Source organism: Heliconius melpomene, chromosome 14 (assembly GCF_056956725.1).
Source record: "Heliconius melpomene rosina isolate 202511_hmr_F chromosome 14, ASM5695672v1, whole genome shotgun sequence".
In the NCBI taxonomy this organism is placed as follows: Eukaryota; Metazoa; Arthropoda; class Insecta; order Lepidoptera; family Nymphalidae; genus Heliconius; species Heliconius melpomene.
Genome location: NC_140402.1, coordinates 2,140,978 through 2,155,999, shown reverse-complemented (window position 1 = coordinate 2,155,999; position 15,022 = coordinate 2,140,978). Strand labels below are relative to the sequence as shown.

General features: G+C 31.0%; 1 protein-coding gene across 1 annotated transcript in view; it reads right to left on the bottom strand.

Annotated features, from left to right (window-relative positions):
- Positions 1–254: 254 nt before the first annotated feature.
- LOC146531887 (putative phosphatidate phosphatase) overlaps positions 255–15,022 on the bottom strand; it is a 74,895-nt gene continuing 60,127 nt past the window's right edge. The window contains exons 4-6 of the mRNA XM_085197187.1: positions 7,691–7,852; positions 5,889–6,065; positions 255–5,053 (exon numbers count right to left, since the gene is read on the bottom strand). Coding sequence (XP_085053313.1) covers positions 4,946–5,053; positions 5,889–6,065; positions 7,691–7,852 — 447 coding nt within the window. The 3' untranslated portion in view covers positions 255–4,945. The remainder of the gene's footprint in view (positions 5,054–5,888; positions 6,066–7,690; positions 7,853–15,022) is intronic.

Genomic DNA, 15,022 nt, shown 5'->3' with positions numbered 1-15,022 from the left:
AAAAGTGTATTTTTTGATATCAATTGTTACATTACATAAAAAACGTTATAAAAAATGAATCTAATAGATAAGAATTACCTCATCATACAGTCATCAAATAATAAATATATTTTATTAAGATAGTTGAAACAAATTCCTCTAATTTAAAGGCATTTATTGATTGAATTGATTACTTTTATAAAACAGTTGTTTCTTTTAATTAAAAAAGTTTTATTAAACTATAGAGGTTTCATTAATAATAATAATAAAACAAATTTGAATCATAAGTTGTTTATTATGCATTTTAAAATACCCTAAACTTACTACATCTATAAAATACGAAAAATAAATATACAATGTTGCCACAAAATTAGTGCTAGGCAGTGTTTGCTTATTCATGTTACTGTAAGAGCCTGAAGTTGGTAAATTCGTGGCTTAAGTAGTAAATGTTGGAATTTACCAAACTTGTAACCAATTGGTAAATGCAAGAATTTCATTCATAGGGCGTAGAATCCTTTTCTAGATTTTACCATATTTTTTTTAATATATTATAGGTTTTATAAGTTGTACTTTTACAGTATTTCAAGCTTTTACAGTAACATTTATAAATTACTTTAAATATAATAAATTATGTGTATTAAATATTGTTCACTTAAAATCTACAGCTACAACTTTTAGGCCTTAAATAGTAAATTTTGACATTAAAAATAAAATGACTAAAATATAAATATTTTTTTTTCTTATAAATAGATAATTTTATATAAAGAAGTATATAATATAGATATGTATCTGTTCAAATTGTTAGAAAACCATTGCTACATTTTTTCCTTACTGAATAACTGCCATTAATATGACATTTTTGAAGATAATTAATATATATAAAATACAGATAACTATAATTTTTTTAATATACTTTTTATAACATAAATAAATAAATATTTATCTTATGATACGATAATTACAAGTTTTCAAAGAAACTATCAATATTATGCACCATATATAACTTAAAGCTACTATACTATAAAATTATAATTAAAACAACTGTTTTTTTTCTACAATATCACAGAGTAAAAATACAACCCCAGTTCGAGACTTGGGTAATTTTTATTTACAAATAAACGTATGCCATATTAAATAACTCGTCGCTTAGCTTTAAAACGATTAATAGATCTAAAAAATATGAGAAGATAAGAAAAAGAAAAGAAGATTCATGGGAAAAGGAATATTTTAATATTTTTTTAAAAGGAAAAGTTCAAAATGCAAAGCTAAACAACGAATTTCCATAAAAAGTGCAATTTTAGATATCAAATGCATTGAAGATATCTTAAAACCTTGTTGTAATAAGAAAAAAAAATACTATTCTAATTATTGTACTTAAAAAAATTTAGCTAAAACTCTAAAATAAATAACAGTTAAATACATTTATAATGTAGAAATAAATTTTAACATTACTAATTTATAACTAACCTAAAAAAATAACCTAATATAACGAATTAGCTGCCTCAAAATACTAAATATCATCAAAACATGAGAAAATATCATATTTTTAATTGACTTGCTAAAGATAATGCTAAATGTATAAGAACTTATAATTATATTAATAGAATGTTTTTATATTCTAATAGTGCGTTTACTGTAAATTCATTTAAAATTTTGTAAAAAGCTGTTGAGAGTCATGGGACAAGGATGTGAACGTCTTAACACTGGGTTCCCAGGTTCCATCTGCTATGTGCGGAACATATAGTAAAAAAAGGTGTTAGAGCATCTTCACGCTTTTTCTGGTAATAGCAGTGAGAACTTCATGTCAAGACAGCGAAACTCAACGCCGTAATTCGTTTCACCCTTTTGCAGTCTAGAAGGTGACTCTGCATTAAAATGGTTGTTAGTACAGTATTTACTTTTAAAATTATAAGAACAAAAAGAAGAATTATACATGTGTAAGAACATTTGAATTTTATTATATATTTTTAATAGATAAAACTGATAATCTTTCCATACATAAAAAGATTAATTATTAAATTTAACAACTAGAATATAATAATTTGACATTTTAAAACATTTACTACAAACCTTTAAAATTTATAACGTAAGTGCATTCTCCATTGCTTATACAACATTATTTCTATGAACTAATTGTATTACGTATTATCGTCTTTATTTTTATAGCAATAAAACCCAAAATGGTATAAAAGATAGGTACATGATAACTGAATAACTTCTACAACATTGTCATACAAGTATTTTATACGTGAGGTGTTAAATAATATCAAACGAATCTACAGTGCAAAGTGACTAAAACAAAATATATATATATAAACTATTAAAAATATTTAAAAAAAACAATTTATTTGTTACAAAAAGTACAATATAGATTCTCTTACCCACTTATTTTTAACATTTTGGCAAAATATAGTTTAGTTGCTTCCGAAAATTAATACCTCTAAATATAAAAAAAAGAAAAAAAATGTTTCAAGCTTTAATTTAAGAGTCCACGAATCAAGAATCATTCGTCCAATTATATCAATCAGTCACTAGTATAAAAAATATAAATTAAAAAAACTACGTTTAGGCCACTTTACTTGCTGTCGTTACATGATATATACATTTGTATGAGAGCCAAGTTGAATCATAGAAGTCTATCGATCACGCAGATCGCTTAACTTGGCCCTCATTACAACAATACGTAAGTCCATATTTTATTAACATTCAAATGGTGACTATTTAATGGATGTCACTACTGGAAATTTTGTTTTACTCCGAAACGAAAGTTGTTTAACGGTTTTAAGTTACGAAATTTTAAAAGAGCACGAAAGAATCTATGGGTAGAACTTTCTCTTATATTTTTTTTACTTTCAGAAAATTAGGTAAATGTAGACGAAATCTTTTAGGTTGTTGTAAAAATTACTAAATATTGTATTCTTAACCAACTTTAAAAAGAAGGAAGTTATCTATTTGATTGTTTAGTCTATCTATCTCTGAATATTCGTATTTCAGTTTAAAAAGAAATAGTTTTCGTTGATATTTGTCAAATACTAAAAGTAAATAGGTAACTTAGCATAAGCATAACCTACTTTGAAATGCTAAATCATTAAAGTTTAGGTACCTATCGTAAAACCGGTGATTTATTATCAATCGTGAATATTAAGTTATTTCTATAATTGCCTAGGATAGGTATCTAGCCTAAAATACCTCAGTGAAGGCTGCAATGTTGAAATATCTAAAATTTTTCAACTATTTTATAAATTACATCTGTTTTTTTATGTTATTCAATAAATAGATTTAAAAAAAAAACATTAATATAATTTTAAAGTTAAGTCAGTAAATATTAATTGTTCATCAGTATTAGATTATTTCAGTAGGGATTAAAAATCATTAAAACATTTATCAAACACGCTTATTAAGTAATATAAGATGAAATTCCTATTCCAAAAAGGTCCAAAAACAATCTTTTGAATATTAAGAATAAAAAAGCTAAGTGTTAAAGTTCACGTTATTTTTAGTATTGACTTTTCTCCATTGTTCTACTATAGATATTTTTTTAAATTTTGTTCGTCTTAAGCCTCCGAAGATGATTGTAACAACTTTCCATATATCCTCTTTTCCTCATCACAATCGCCAACATACAGTCTTACCTGTAAGATTGGATTCCTGAATCCAATTTCCTTGCTGCACTTGCCATACCTACTTTACTTATCGTAGCTTTGGTGGTAAAGAAAGATATATTAAAAGTTTCGAGATAATGAACATTAAGTACATGTCTTTCGCACAATGTACAAAAAATATTCGTCCATAATTTCTAAATTATAAGTCAAATATCAATAAGATTTTTGTTTGGTTTGGTTTTAATTAAGAATTATATTGTTTTGTGTATTCATTCCACTGTATTAATTTAATGTCTCAAAATTTATTAAAAGTGGGTTTAGTCTCTTTACCACCAAAACGACGATTTAATATAAATATTTGAGTACAATAATAAAAAAAGAGTTTTAATTATGCATGGGATCCAGTTTTGCACGATCTAATCCGCAACAATGACAAGATAAACATAGATACCATTAGAATTTGCTTATATTTATTTATGTATTTTAAAGATTTATATAGAATTTATATAGAACCTTCAATATGTTTTTTGCTATTTACAATATGTTTTATATAATAACTGTAGTATTTTACTATATAGAATTTTGAGAGTTAGTAAATTCAAGGCTTAGGCAACTATTCTCTTAATGTAATATATCAATTAGTAAAATATCGACGCCGTTTTCGGAAGTCCACAAAAATCTAGGGGAAGTACCGGTAGCTATTTTACAAAATCTGAAAATTTCCCTCCATATACATCCAACACTGTTAAATATGATCAGGGAATATAAGATTTAGATGGTACTTTTGTAGTTAATAAATAAATAAGATGCTTTAGATAGTACATAACTTTCTTTAAAGTATTAAGCTCAATTTGTTTGTATTTTCTAGGAAATAATATCCTTGACATGGTTTCCATCCCTCCTGCCAGACACTTAAACGAAAATTATAAAAGGTTGGAATGACGGGCAGAGAAAAATTGAGGTTCTATAAAACAACGACCTGGCTGACACAGGTTCTTAGGCCATAGCATCTTCTATAATATAACTGTCAATTTCACATTACTTACTACTACTAGAAGTCCATATAATCCAAAAACATCCAGCGAGCAGACATATATTAATCATTCTTAGCAACTATACCATAAACACTTAATAATATACCATGTCCACACAGTCGTAGGATATCCATTCCAAAACACTAATTTCTATATAATCTATGGGTCTAGGAGTCCATGGGTTTACATGTTCATGGGTTACAAATATATGGATCTATAAGCCCATTGGTCCACAGGTCCATGGGCCTACAAGTCCATATATTCATGGGATATCCACGACACGTTCGGGGGTCAGGGGTCCTCGCTCAGGGAGCTGTGGACGGGGGACTGTCAAACACCCCAGCCGGCTGAACGCGAATTGCCGTTGGTCGTGAGTTCGTTATCATGATTTGAGGTTTGACGACGCGGCGTTTTACGCAAGTCGGAAACGAACGTGAACTGGAACAAAAATAGTATTTTGTAAAAAACATATATTTTATAGAAATATTTCTATTATTTTTCTATATCATATATTAATAAATTATAGCACCTGAGTAAATTATCTAATAGACAAATTACTTTCAAAAACAAACTTTTTTTAAAGAATTTTTATTCATATCTCTGTTCTTTAAATGAAAGTAATTAATTATATCTATATATACTCTAAATCAAAACCTTTTCACTATTTGTACTAAATTGTAAACTAACGTGAAGGTTCCTTAGCACCGCACTTCCTCTTAAGAGACCGAACAGCCTGTATTAAAAGAAATAATATTCAAATTTATTGGGAGAGGAAAAAAAGTAGTAAGAGAGGTTGGGGGAGACTTCGGTTGACCTTCGAAGACACAGTATCAAAGGTACTGGAGGAAGGGGACGAGGCGAAAAAGGAATGCAGGGACCGTAGCGTTTGAAACTGTGTTCTCTCTGACTACCCCGCTAGGGATACAGCGTGAAGCTAGATTAGATTAGAAAAAAAAATTCAAGTGAACCATCGAGACTATGACTTTCATTAAGTTGTCAGTGATTAATAATTAATAGAATATAATATACCTACTGTCCTTAATAGGAATATTTTTAACCCCCGACGTAAACAGAGGGGTGTTTTAATTTTGACGTGTTAGTATAAATGTCTGTCTGTTCAAAAACAGATGAACCGATTTTGATTTAGTTTTAATTACGACTTAATCGAGATTTATTTTTGTCATAATTCGAGGAAAAACAGTTGTTTGCAGAGTATCAGCTCCTTTCTAATCGTTTATTTTACTTGTTAGAGTCTTATCAATATTAAACTCACCACAACAACAGCAAAGAGCAGACCAATAGAGAAACCAGCCAGAACGTCGCTCCAATGGTGCTTGTAGTCTGATACGCGCGTCATCACCGTGTACCAGGCCATCATGATCAGGACAAATTGGATGCCATGACGCAGGAGCTTGGAGCCTCGCCATGTGAACCGCTTGTGTAGGTACATCTGTAATTGATATATATTGAGATTTTTTTGTTGTTGCTGTTGTTATTTAATGTATTTTTTTTTTCGATTTCATTGGGACACTTTCTTCTCCACTTTTTATTCCTTTATTATTTTTTTTCTTTTTTTTAGTTTGATGCTGTATTACATACATTTCGTAGAGTACCTACTCTGAAATGTGGGTGATATATTGGTTCATAGGTCCCTCCGAAAGGGGATAGAACCCAGAACGATTATGATTGCATATACAGTCATAGTCACTGCGCTGCGATAGCTTCCATCATACGTGAATTAAAAAAAAGACAGAGAAAAACAAAGAAAGTCCTAAAATTACAGTAATAAGTCGTCAATAAACACATTTAATTTCTACTGGTGCCTTACTGGTTACCTTAAATTATACACCTGCCTATATAATAATAGGTAATAATACTTTCTGTTTATACAAATGGAGTAATTTTTATTTAAGTATTGGTGCAGAACAAATAACGATACGCTTGCAACTATGAGAGAATGTCAGTTCCGTGTTAAAGCACGAACAGGTGTGCTTAAATACTGTTATAACATGTTTATGGTAATTAAAAACATGGGGAATAACAAAAAAAAATTGGTTTCTAAAACTTGTCACAGTTTTTTACAATATACAATATGCTCCCAAATAGCAGGGTAGGCAGAGGGAACCTTGTGTTAAGACAGTCAATTTTCCATTTTCTCTATTGCAGAGAGAACCCCTGGATGCATTGCATTTGGAGAGGCGAAACTCAACGTCGGATTTCGCCTCGTTACCAGAGCGAGATGAAAATATTAAATTATTTCCACGAATCCAAATCGAACCCACACCCGTCGTGTTTACAGCCCGTGCCCGTACGTCACGACCACCTCATTTTTATATAAATATAATAAAGCGGAAGAGTTTGTTTGTTTGTTTGTTTGTTTTTCTATACAAATTATATTCTTATATTTCAAGCAGGCGTAGCCGCGTCCGGGTCCGCTAGTTTTTGTATATGGCAGGTAGATATTAATATATTTCTATATATGGAAAATACTTATGGGGCTATTACGGTACACGATAATTAGAAATGAATATTTATTAAGTAATAGTTACTAGTAATAATAGAGAACCCAACTTGGACGTGATGACCTCTCTCTCTCTTTCTTTTGATATTAAGAAAATGTTTCTAAGAATGGTTCAATTGATTCTATGGCAAGATGTAAATAAAAATGTTTTATATATAAAGATATTAATTAACATACAAACTACTGGCTGTGATGGTAAATTCATATTTTTATTTAGTAATTATTTGTGTATTTGTTATTTTTAGGGTAATGGCGCAGTGGGACCAGTGTCAGATTGTAAAAGCGATGGCTGTGGGTTTGACCCTGACTAAGGGGTATGAATTTTTTTTTTTTTCAAAGCGCGTGCGTTGAATTCTAACATGCAATGTCTCCCATATTTGTCGAAAATTGGGGAACGGATTGTCATAACACTGGGTTCCTTTTGCCTGTTAACCGTAGTACTTTAAAAATACATGTACTTAAAAAAAACTAAAATTAAGTTCAATTCAAAAAAAAGATTAAAAAAAGAGCAAGTACAGTACCAAATACTGCTTAAGATCTTGAAGATGACTTACCGCAAAATATAACATACAGTACGCAGAGAACGAAGAGTGCCCACTAGGGAATGACAGACGCATCTCTTTCTTCAGCTTGTCATCAGTACCGAGGCAGGTGAATTTCTCGATATATCGCCATTTGTTCTCTGGTAAGGAACAGTCAATATCCGGCTTACATACCTATGGGCAAAGAGAAAACAAATATATCTATATATATAAAATCAAAAGGTCACTCACTCATCACGAAATCTCAGAAACTACATGTGCTAGGAATCTCAAATTTTGCATAGAAGTTATTTATAGGACGTAGGTGCTCGCTAAGACGGGAATTTGCAATATTCGACTCAATGAAACTTCATTACTACAAATGCTAGGTTGCTCAAATTTTGCATGGATGTCACTTATAGGACGTAGGTACTCATGGAGACGCAGGCGAAGCCGCGAGCAGGCCGCTAGTATTATATATTTATTATTTAATTTAAAAAGTAAGACACAGTTTCCGGCTGTAAGCGCGACGGTAGTGGGTTCGATTCCCACTAGGGGGAATTAATTATATTGAGTTTTTCACTCTTATAGCAAGATAAAGCATATAGCGATCAAAATACATTTTCTTTATTTATTATTTATTTAACAGAGCGAGGAATATGAAAAAATAAATTTAAATAAATATTTCATTTCTGCGAGTGAGAATCGAACCCACTACCAGTCACAGTCACACACTTGCCCCTGCGCTACCACTGGCCTCTATATTTCATTGAAATTATCACATTTCCTGTTATAAACTTAATGTTCTATCATTATAGGATCATTGGAGGATGTCTCCAAGATTATAAAATTATCTAGTACTTGAGAAAATTGCTTTAATAGTATGAAAATTAATAGTACTACTAGGTTCTTTACATCCTTTTCCTTCACAGCCAATGCAATCTAAATAATTACAAAATTGAATTAAATTAGCAACTTTCAGGTCTATAATTTTTAATGCAAATATTGTTCACAGATTTGTCTGTACTGTTTGAATATTATTTCAAATTTAAAATGTTTTTTACTATTAAAAACCTTCAGGTAATATATATTATCTATAGGTATATAAAATATATAAAACAAAAGATAAAAGGGGTAATACAAAAAAAAAATCTGTAACCATAATATCAACAAATTCTATCAAAATAAACCAAGGAAAGGTCTAAATTATAAATAATACATCCCATAATGGGGATATCAACTCGCGAGCAATTGTGTACTTGTTTGACTAGGCACGCCACCACGGCGCCTGACATCAACAAAAATGAAGTAAGCATTATCATTTCTTTTTTTCTTTTTTTAGTTTCACGCTTTTTCCCGTATATAGCGAGATAGGCAAAGAAACCTAGCGTTAAGTAAGTCATTGTTACCATTCTCCATCCAATTTCGAAAACATTGTATGTTGATTTAACAAAAAAGTCCCCCGAGTTGAGATTGAACCTTGTACCACTGCACAATGAAGGCCTCAAATAAAGCATTAATTTCTCATAAAAAAAAACACTAAATGCGTAAAGATAATAAAAAACAAGTACCCATAATAAAAACAGTGCAGGATAATCTAAATGTATCCATTACATTTTGCATGGGAAGGTGTAAATTATGAGTAAATTAGCGTACTTCTTACTCTGTCCGCTTTACGCCTTTGACGGATAGCCGCGGCTATCCTCATCCTCATGCCTTGAGGCTTGCGTGTGAATTGTAAATGTATAGTGTTCAGACTTAACTTATTTCAATTCTTTTTTTGTATCTATAAAACTTGGTCTAAATAAGTTCTTGATAAAATATATTAAACTAGGTTTTACCTGCGGCTTCCTGCCCATCGATCAAAACTAATTAGGTGTAATTTCTAATCTTTGAAGTACAGGTACAACGTGTTACATTGAAGAGATTATTAGATTTAATATAGCCCATAAATAGCATTCCTCGATAAGTGACAAACAAAAATATTATTTATATTTGAAATAGAAATTCCTGAGATTAACGCGTTTTCACCAACCAAATACATTTTTTAATAAATTAGTATATCTACAGGAGAATAGGTTTAAATGTCCATATAAATCTTTACTCAAACGAGAGCTCGTTTAAGTTATTACTACAGATTCTATTATAACAAATGAAAGAATATAATAAATAGAAGGCATATATCTCGTTATAGTTAGTCAATATTCCCATTATTTAAAAGATTTAAAATAATTATCTACTGATACAATTTAAATAACTTTAAAAGATTCGTATCCGAAACCACCGGGTATTAATCATTTAAAAAGAAAAACACAATTTGTCCATACGAGAAAAATAAAAAAATAAACAAGCTACTTGCTATAAAGTTTATCTTTAAATATTAATCACACGATTGTTTACATGCTACACTATATCATTACAGACTCTCTCATCATAACCCATACGTCAATCACCCAATCGAGTTACTCAAAGGGAACCTGTTTCGTACCACCGATAATGGGTTTTATACCAAAAATGGTATTATAATCCATGAGTTGCTATTGCGAAGTGGGTAAAATATTTATTTTTCCCCTTTTCGCATAATAAAGTGGGTGTAATTTAGTAATTATGTTCAAGTTGATCCGCCGTAGGCCGTGTGGAGTGAACGAGAAGCCTTCAAGTATTATTTATAGCAATATTTTACATGTTGTTTACATTTGGATCGTATTATTAAGATGTGGAAAGATAGAAGAGTATACATTTTTGATGTTGAAATAATAATAATATACAAATGTAATCTCTTCTCTATATATACTTATAATAAATCTGTAGAAAAGTCGTTTCTGTACATTGAAAATATTTAAAAAAAAAAATAGCCAGGGTATTAAAGGATAACTAACAGGATTCTGTTATTTCCAGCATTTTTGGAATTTTTGTCTGTTTGTCTGTTTATGTGAACACGTATCACGTAAAAAGTACACAACAAATTTAAGCAACTTTTATATATAAAAATTATAAATAACTCAGAGGTTTTAGTTTTTATTTCATTGTTATCGCTTCACTTTATCAAAAGTTATAAGTAATTAACTTTTTAAGAAGTTCATATTTGAGATAGTAGAAATAGACACATGTAACGCTATCTATTGTCAACGAATGGTAGGTACTAAAGTATCTTGATAACGCATAAGACATACTGTTGAATTAAGCATTAATTTCGTCAGGAGGACTTTTAAACATTCTAATACTTTAGTACAACATGAAGCCTCGGGCGAAGCCGCGGTTAGGCCGTCTATCTAATGGAATTAGACATTATAGTGTTGAACTCCGCCACTTAACAAGAAATTGCTCTATACCTTCCGTATAATATATTCTCTATAGAGATAAATATATAATACTAGGAACAAACGTACATAACAAGAAGTAACGTTACTTAAGATTCATCGTAAACAATATTTATTGATGATTGGTCACGATCATCAAGTACGGGCTTAGAATTTAATGAAAGTTGAAGTGCTTGCGACGTCTCTTAGTCCGAATAGCATGTTGCCTGGGTTATAAGCGTATACAGTTAGTTACAAGTTCTAATATATGTAAATATATTTTTTCTCAAGGCTTATAAGCGCGAAAGGTTGTAGATTCGATTCCCACTCATAGAAAATGAGGTAAATAATATTTTTATTTCCTCGCTCTGGTAACGAGGAAAAAGCGCGGCGTTGAGTTCCACCGCTTAACACACAAATCCTCCAGAATTCGGCGGAAGTGGGGAACGGAAATGTCACAATGGGAACGGAATGTCTAGGTGCCCAGGTTCTACGTTACTATTAGCGCTGATAGCGCGTAATTCTTTAAACGTGATGTTTGTGTGCAATGCCTACTTGGCAGAATGATAAAAAAATTATGGACTAGAAAACGTAGTGTTTCTACACTACCCTGCTTTACAGGAAAAAGCGTGAAGCTGTTTTACATAAAAGATTGCACGCCAATCTCATGACGAGCGTCTATAGCCATGGCATGGTATTCATTATTCTTCATTGTTTACAAAGGTTCTTTCCTATCTACGAATGCGATCAGTATTAAATTTGCAAACAAGACTGCAAGGAAACGTTGTTTTTTGCAGCTTCGGTATGATTAAGTTGTAGAGTTTTTTCCTTTTATTTAAATTAAACTTTGAAGAATCGTGATTTATAACCTCTATTAAGAATTATAGGGATGTGAGAGTTATTTATTATTTTTATATTAGGAGTATTCTCACAATTATATATATGGTCATTTACACAATTTTTTTTCCTTTTCTTCGTTAAAGTTCAATGTTCATTTTTCATATGGACCGTTTATTTTGAGAGTTGTGTAAGTCCATTTTCTTTTGTTTCGGGAAAATTAAAGATTAGTATGTCGATGATTATGCAATTTCATTTACCGATCGATTTTAAGTTGCTCAAAACATGGGTTTTTTTTGAGAAATTAAACACGGACTAGTTATATATAAAAAAATTACATTAAATTAAGCATGAATTACGTGATAGCTCATTTTTCTCAAAAATGGATTTACACCACTTTAAAATTAACTGACATAGACAAATATAACGCTCCGTTGTCCACTTTCTTTCCTTTAATTATTTTTTAGCTTCACGCTACAGCGTGCATTGTGCAAGCTAAAAAATATGTGCGTAATATTACGAAGATACTTCATCCCATTAAGACATTTCCTTTCTACCAAATTCTAGAGGCATTGCTTGAGAGGTAGATCTCAACGCCGAGCTTTGCCTCCCATTCCAGAGTGAGGAAATGTCAATATTAAATATTTCTTTTCCTCGAATGGCAATCGAACCCACAGCCTGTTAAGTTTAAAATCACCAGCTAGTGCCCCTATACCACGACTGGCCCCAAGTATTTTTTTATTTCTATAACCACATTAAAATATGACATTTGCAAGCGATAAATTGATTACCTTAGAACGTGACTGCAGCAAATCGTGTTGATAGACATATTATGTGTCTAAGAATATAATAAAATATTTTTTGAACTATAATCGTTATAAAAGCGTGACAATATTTAAAAAAGTGCTGTTATTCATACGGATGAATTAATAATATGTATTTCCTTATAAAAAATATTCAAGTTTTTTTTAAATTGAAATGATGACGTTTATATATGGTAGTCACTTTTCAAGCAAAAGATAGAGGGAGGTAGGAGGAGTTCTCGGTTAACCTTAGAGAACACAGTCTCGATGATATTAGAGGAATGTTACGCAGAAAAGAAAATAATTTTAATAATTTATTCCATTATATTTGAGCCCTTTCATATACCAAACTAAGAAATCCACCAAAAATATTATAGAATAATCTATAAAGATATACAAAACTCCTAGCCAAGACATGCCCAAGGCTCTCATATAAAATCTGTAGACATCGCTGGTACTGGTTATTTCTAAACACGAGGAAACACGCTTGCAGACAGCGGGAACGGTCCGGTGAAAATATTATGACACTTACAATGAAGCGTGTTGCTTGCGGTCAGAGTCTATCCTGCACCTTGACAGGTGGGTAGAACGGTTTGCATGGGGATTTATTTTAGGAATAAATTATGTTTTTAATTTTGCTTATAAATAAATATGAGTATTTAGTTTAAAGAAATATTATAAAATTATTTAATTTAAAATTCAATTATCACAAATAATAAGATGGTTGATTACGAGACCAAGTCCGCAAGAAAAATCTAGTTCTTTAAAAAACGATTAAAATTTATTCCTTCTCTTGGAAAATGTAAGGATTTATTATTATTACTTTTTATCTATTATAAGAATACGCAATGCCTCCGGAATTCGTTGGAAAGTGGAGAAGGGAGTGTCTTAACACTAGGTTCCCTCCGCCTACCCTGCTGTTTGCGGGATAGAGCGTGAAACTAATTTATAAGATTTCATTTCAAACTGCTGCAATGACAAGAACGATAAAGGCACTCAAACTTAGCCCGCAGGCATTACTATTACTTGGCTCTAGATAAAATGCTGTTTATTTCAAGACTTGAATGCCGTTGTGGTGCGTATGAGTATTTCTGCATTTATGTAATTATAATAAACGTACACAATTAAAATTTATATTAGCACTCACAACTAAAAATAATGTTTATAATTAAAATTTATGTTTTTTGTGAACATTTTTAAGTTAAGTGGAATTATTTTTCATACCTAGGTAAAAAATAATGAATTAAAAATTAATTTACTTTAAAAAAGCTCATGTTTGGTAAATAGTCACCTTCTGTTAGCTTCACGCTTTATCCCACACATAGCAGGGTAGGCAAAGGGAACATGGGAACCTAGTGTTAAGACGCTACGTTACCATTAAGACATTTTATCATTAATAGATTTTCCCCACATTATTTGTTCTTACATTATTTGTTAAGTAGCAATATTAAAAAAATGCTCCAAGCAGGAATCGAAGCGAGATCCTATATTTATAATGAGAATTCGCAACTGGTTTTAGATACAGCTAAGATTAAAGCAATCGTAAAATCGTATTTCAATGATAAAGCTGAGATACGATCCGATATGAACTTAATAGAGGCATAATGGTATAGGCTATTAAATTAAACTTTATCTTGATTAAAGGATACTCTTGCCATTTCTTAAGGCTATATTTGATAGCACTAGGCTTTTTAATTACAAGTTGCTAATAATTTAATATTTATAATAATTGATATTGGTGGTGGTTGGTGATGAGTAGACAGCACCGACCACTTGGAGTAAAATATAATAAAAATCTATGAATGCTTCTAAGTAAAGCTATATATATTAACTAGCGGCCCGCTCGCGGTTACACCCGCGTGAACTATGTTATTATTAATTTCTGTCCCCATGGCTACGTCCTAGTGACGTCTATGCAAAATTTGAGACTCCTAGCATTTGTAGTAACGAAGTTTCATACAAACTTTCGACGCCAAAAACAACCCCTTAGAAATCGAATATTGCAAATTCCCGTCTTGCGAGCACCTACGTCCTATAAGTGACTCCTATGTAAAATTTCAGATTCCTAGCACATGTAGTTTCTGAGATTTCGTGATGAGTGAGTGACCTTTCGATTTTATATATATATAGATTAATTAAATTCAAAGATTCCGGGATTTGAACTCACACACACCTTGAAAAATAACTTCCCCACTTTGTGAAGAAATGGAAATATAAACGTAAATAAATATTTCATTTCCTCAAGTGGGGATCGAACCCACAACCGTCGCGTTACAGTCACAACCTTGTGCTGCTGCGCCACTACGTCCTAAATAATAACTAAATAATGATGACTGAGAAATGAATGTGTCAGACATTTTTAATATCTAAACAAAGGAATTTTCATTACGCTAACAACATTTTGACCCAAATTGTGTATACAATTT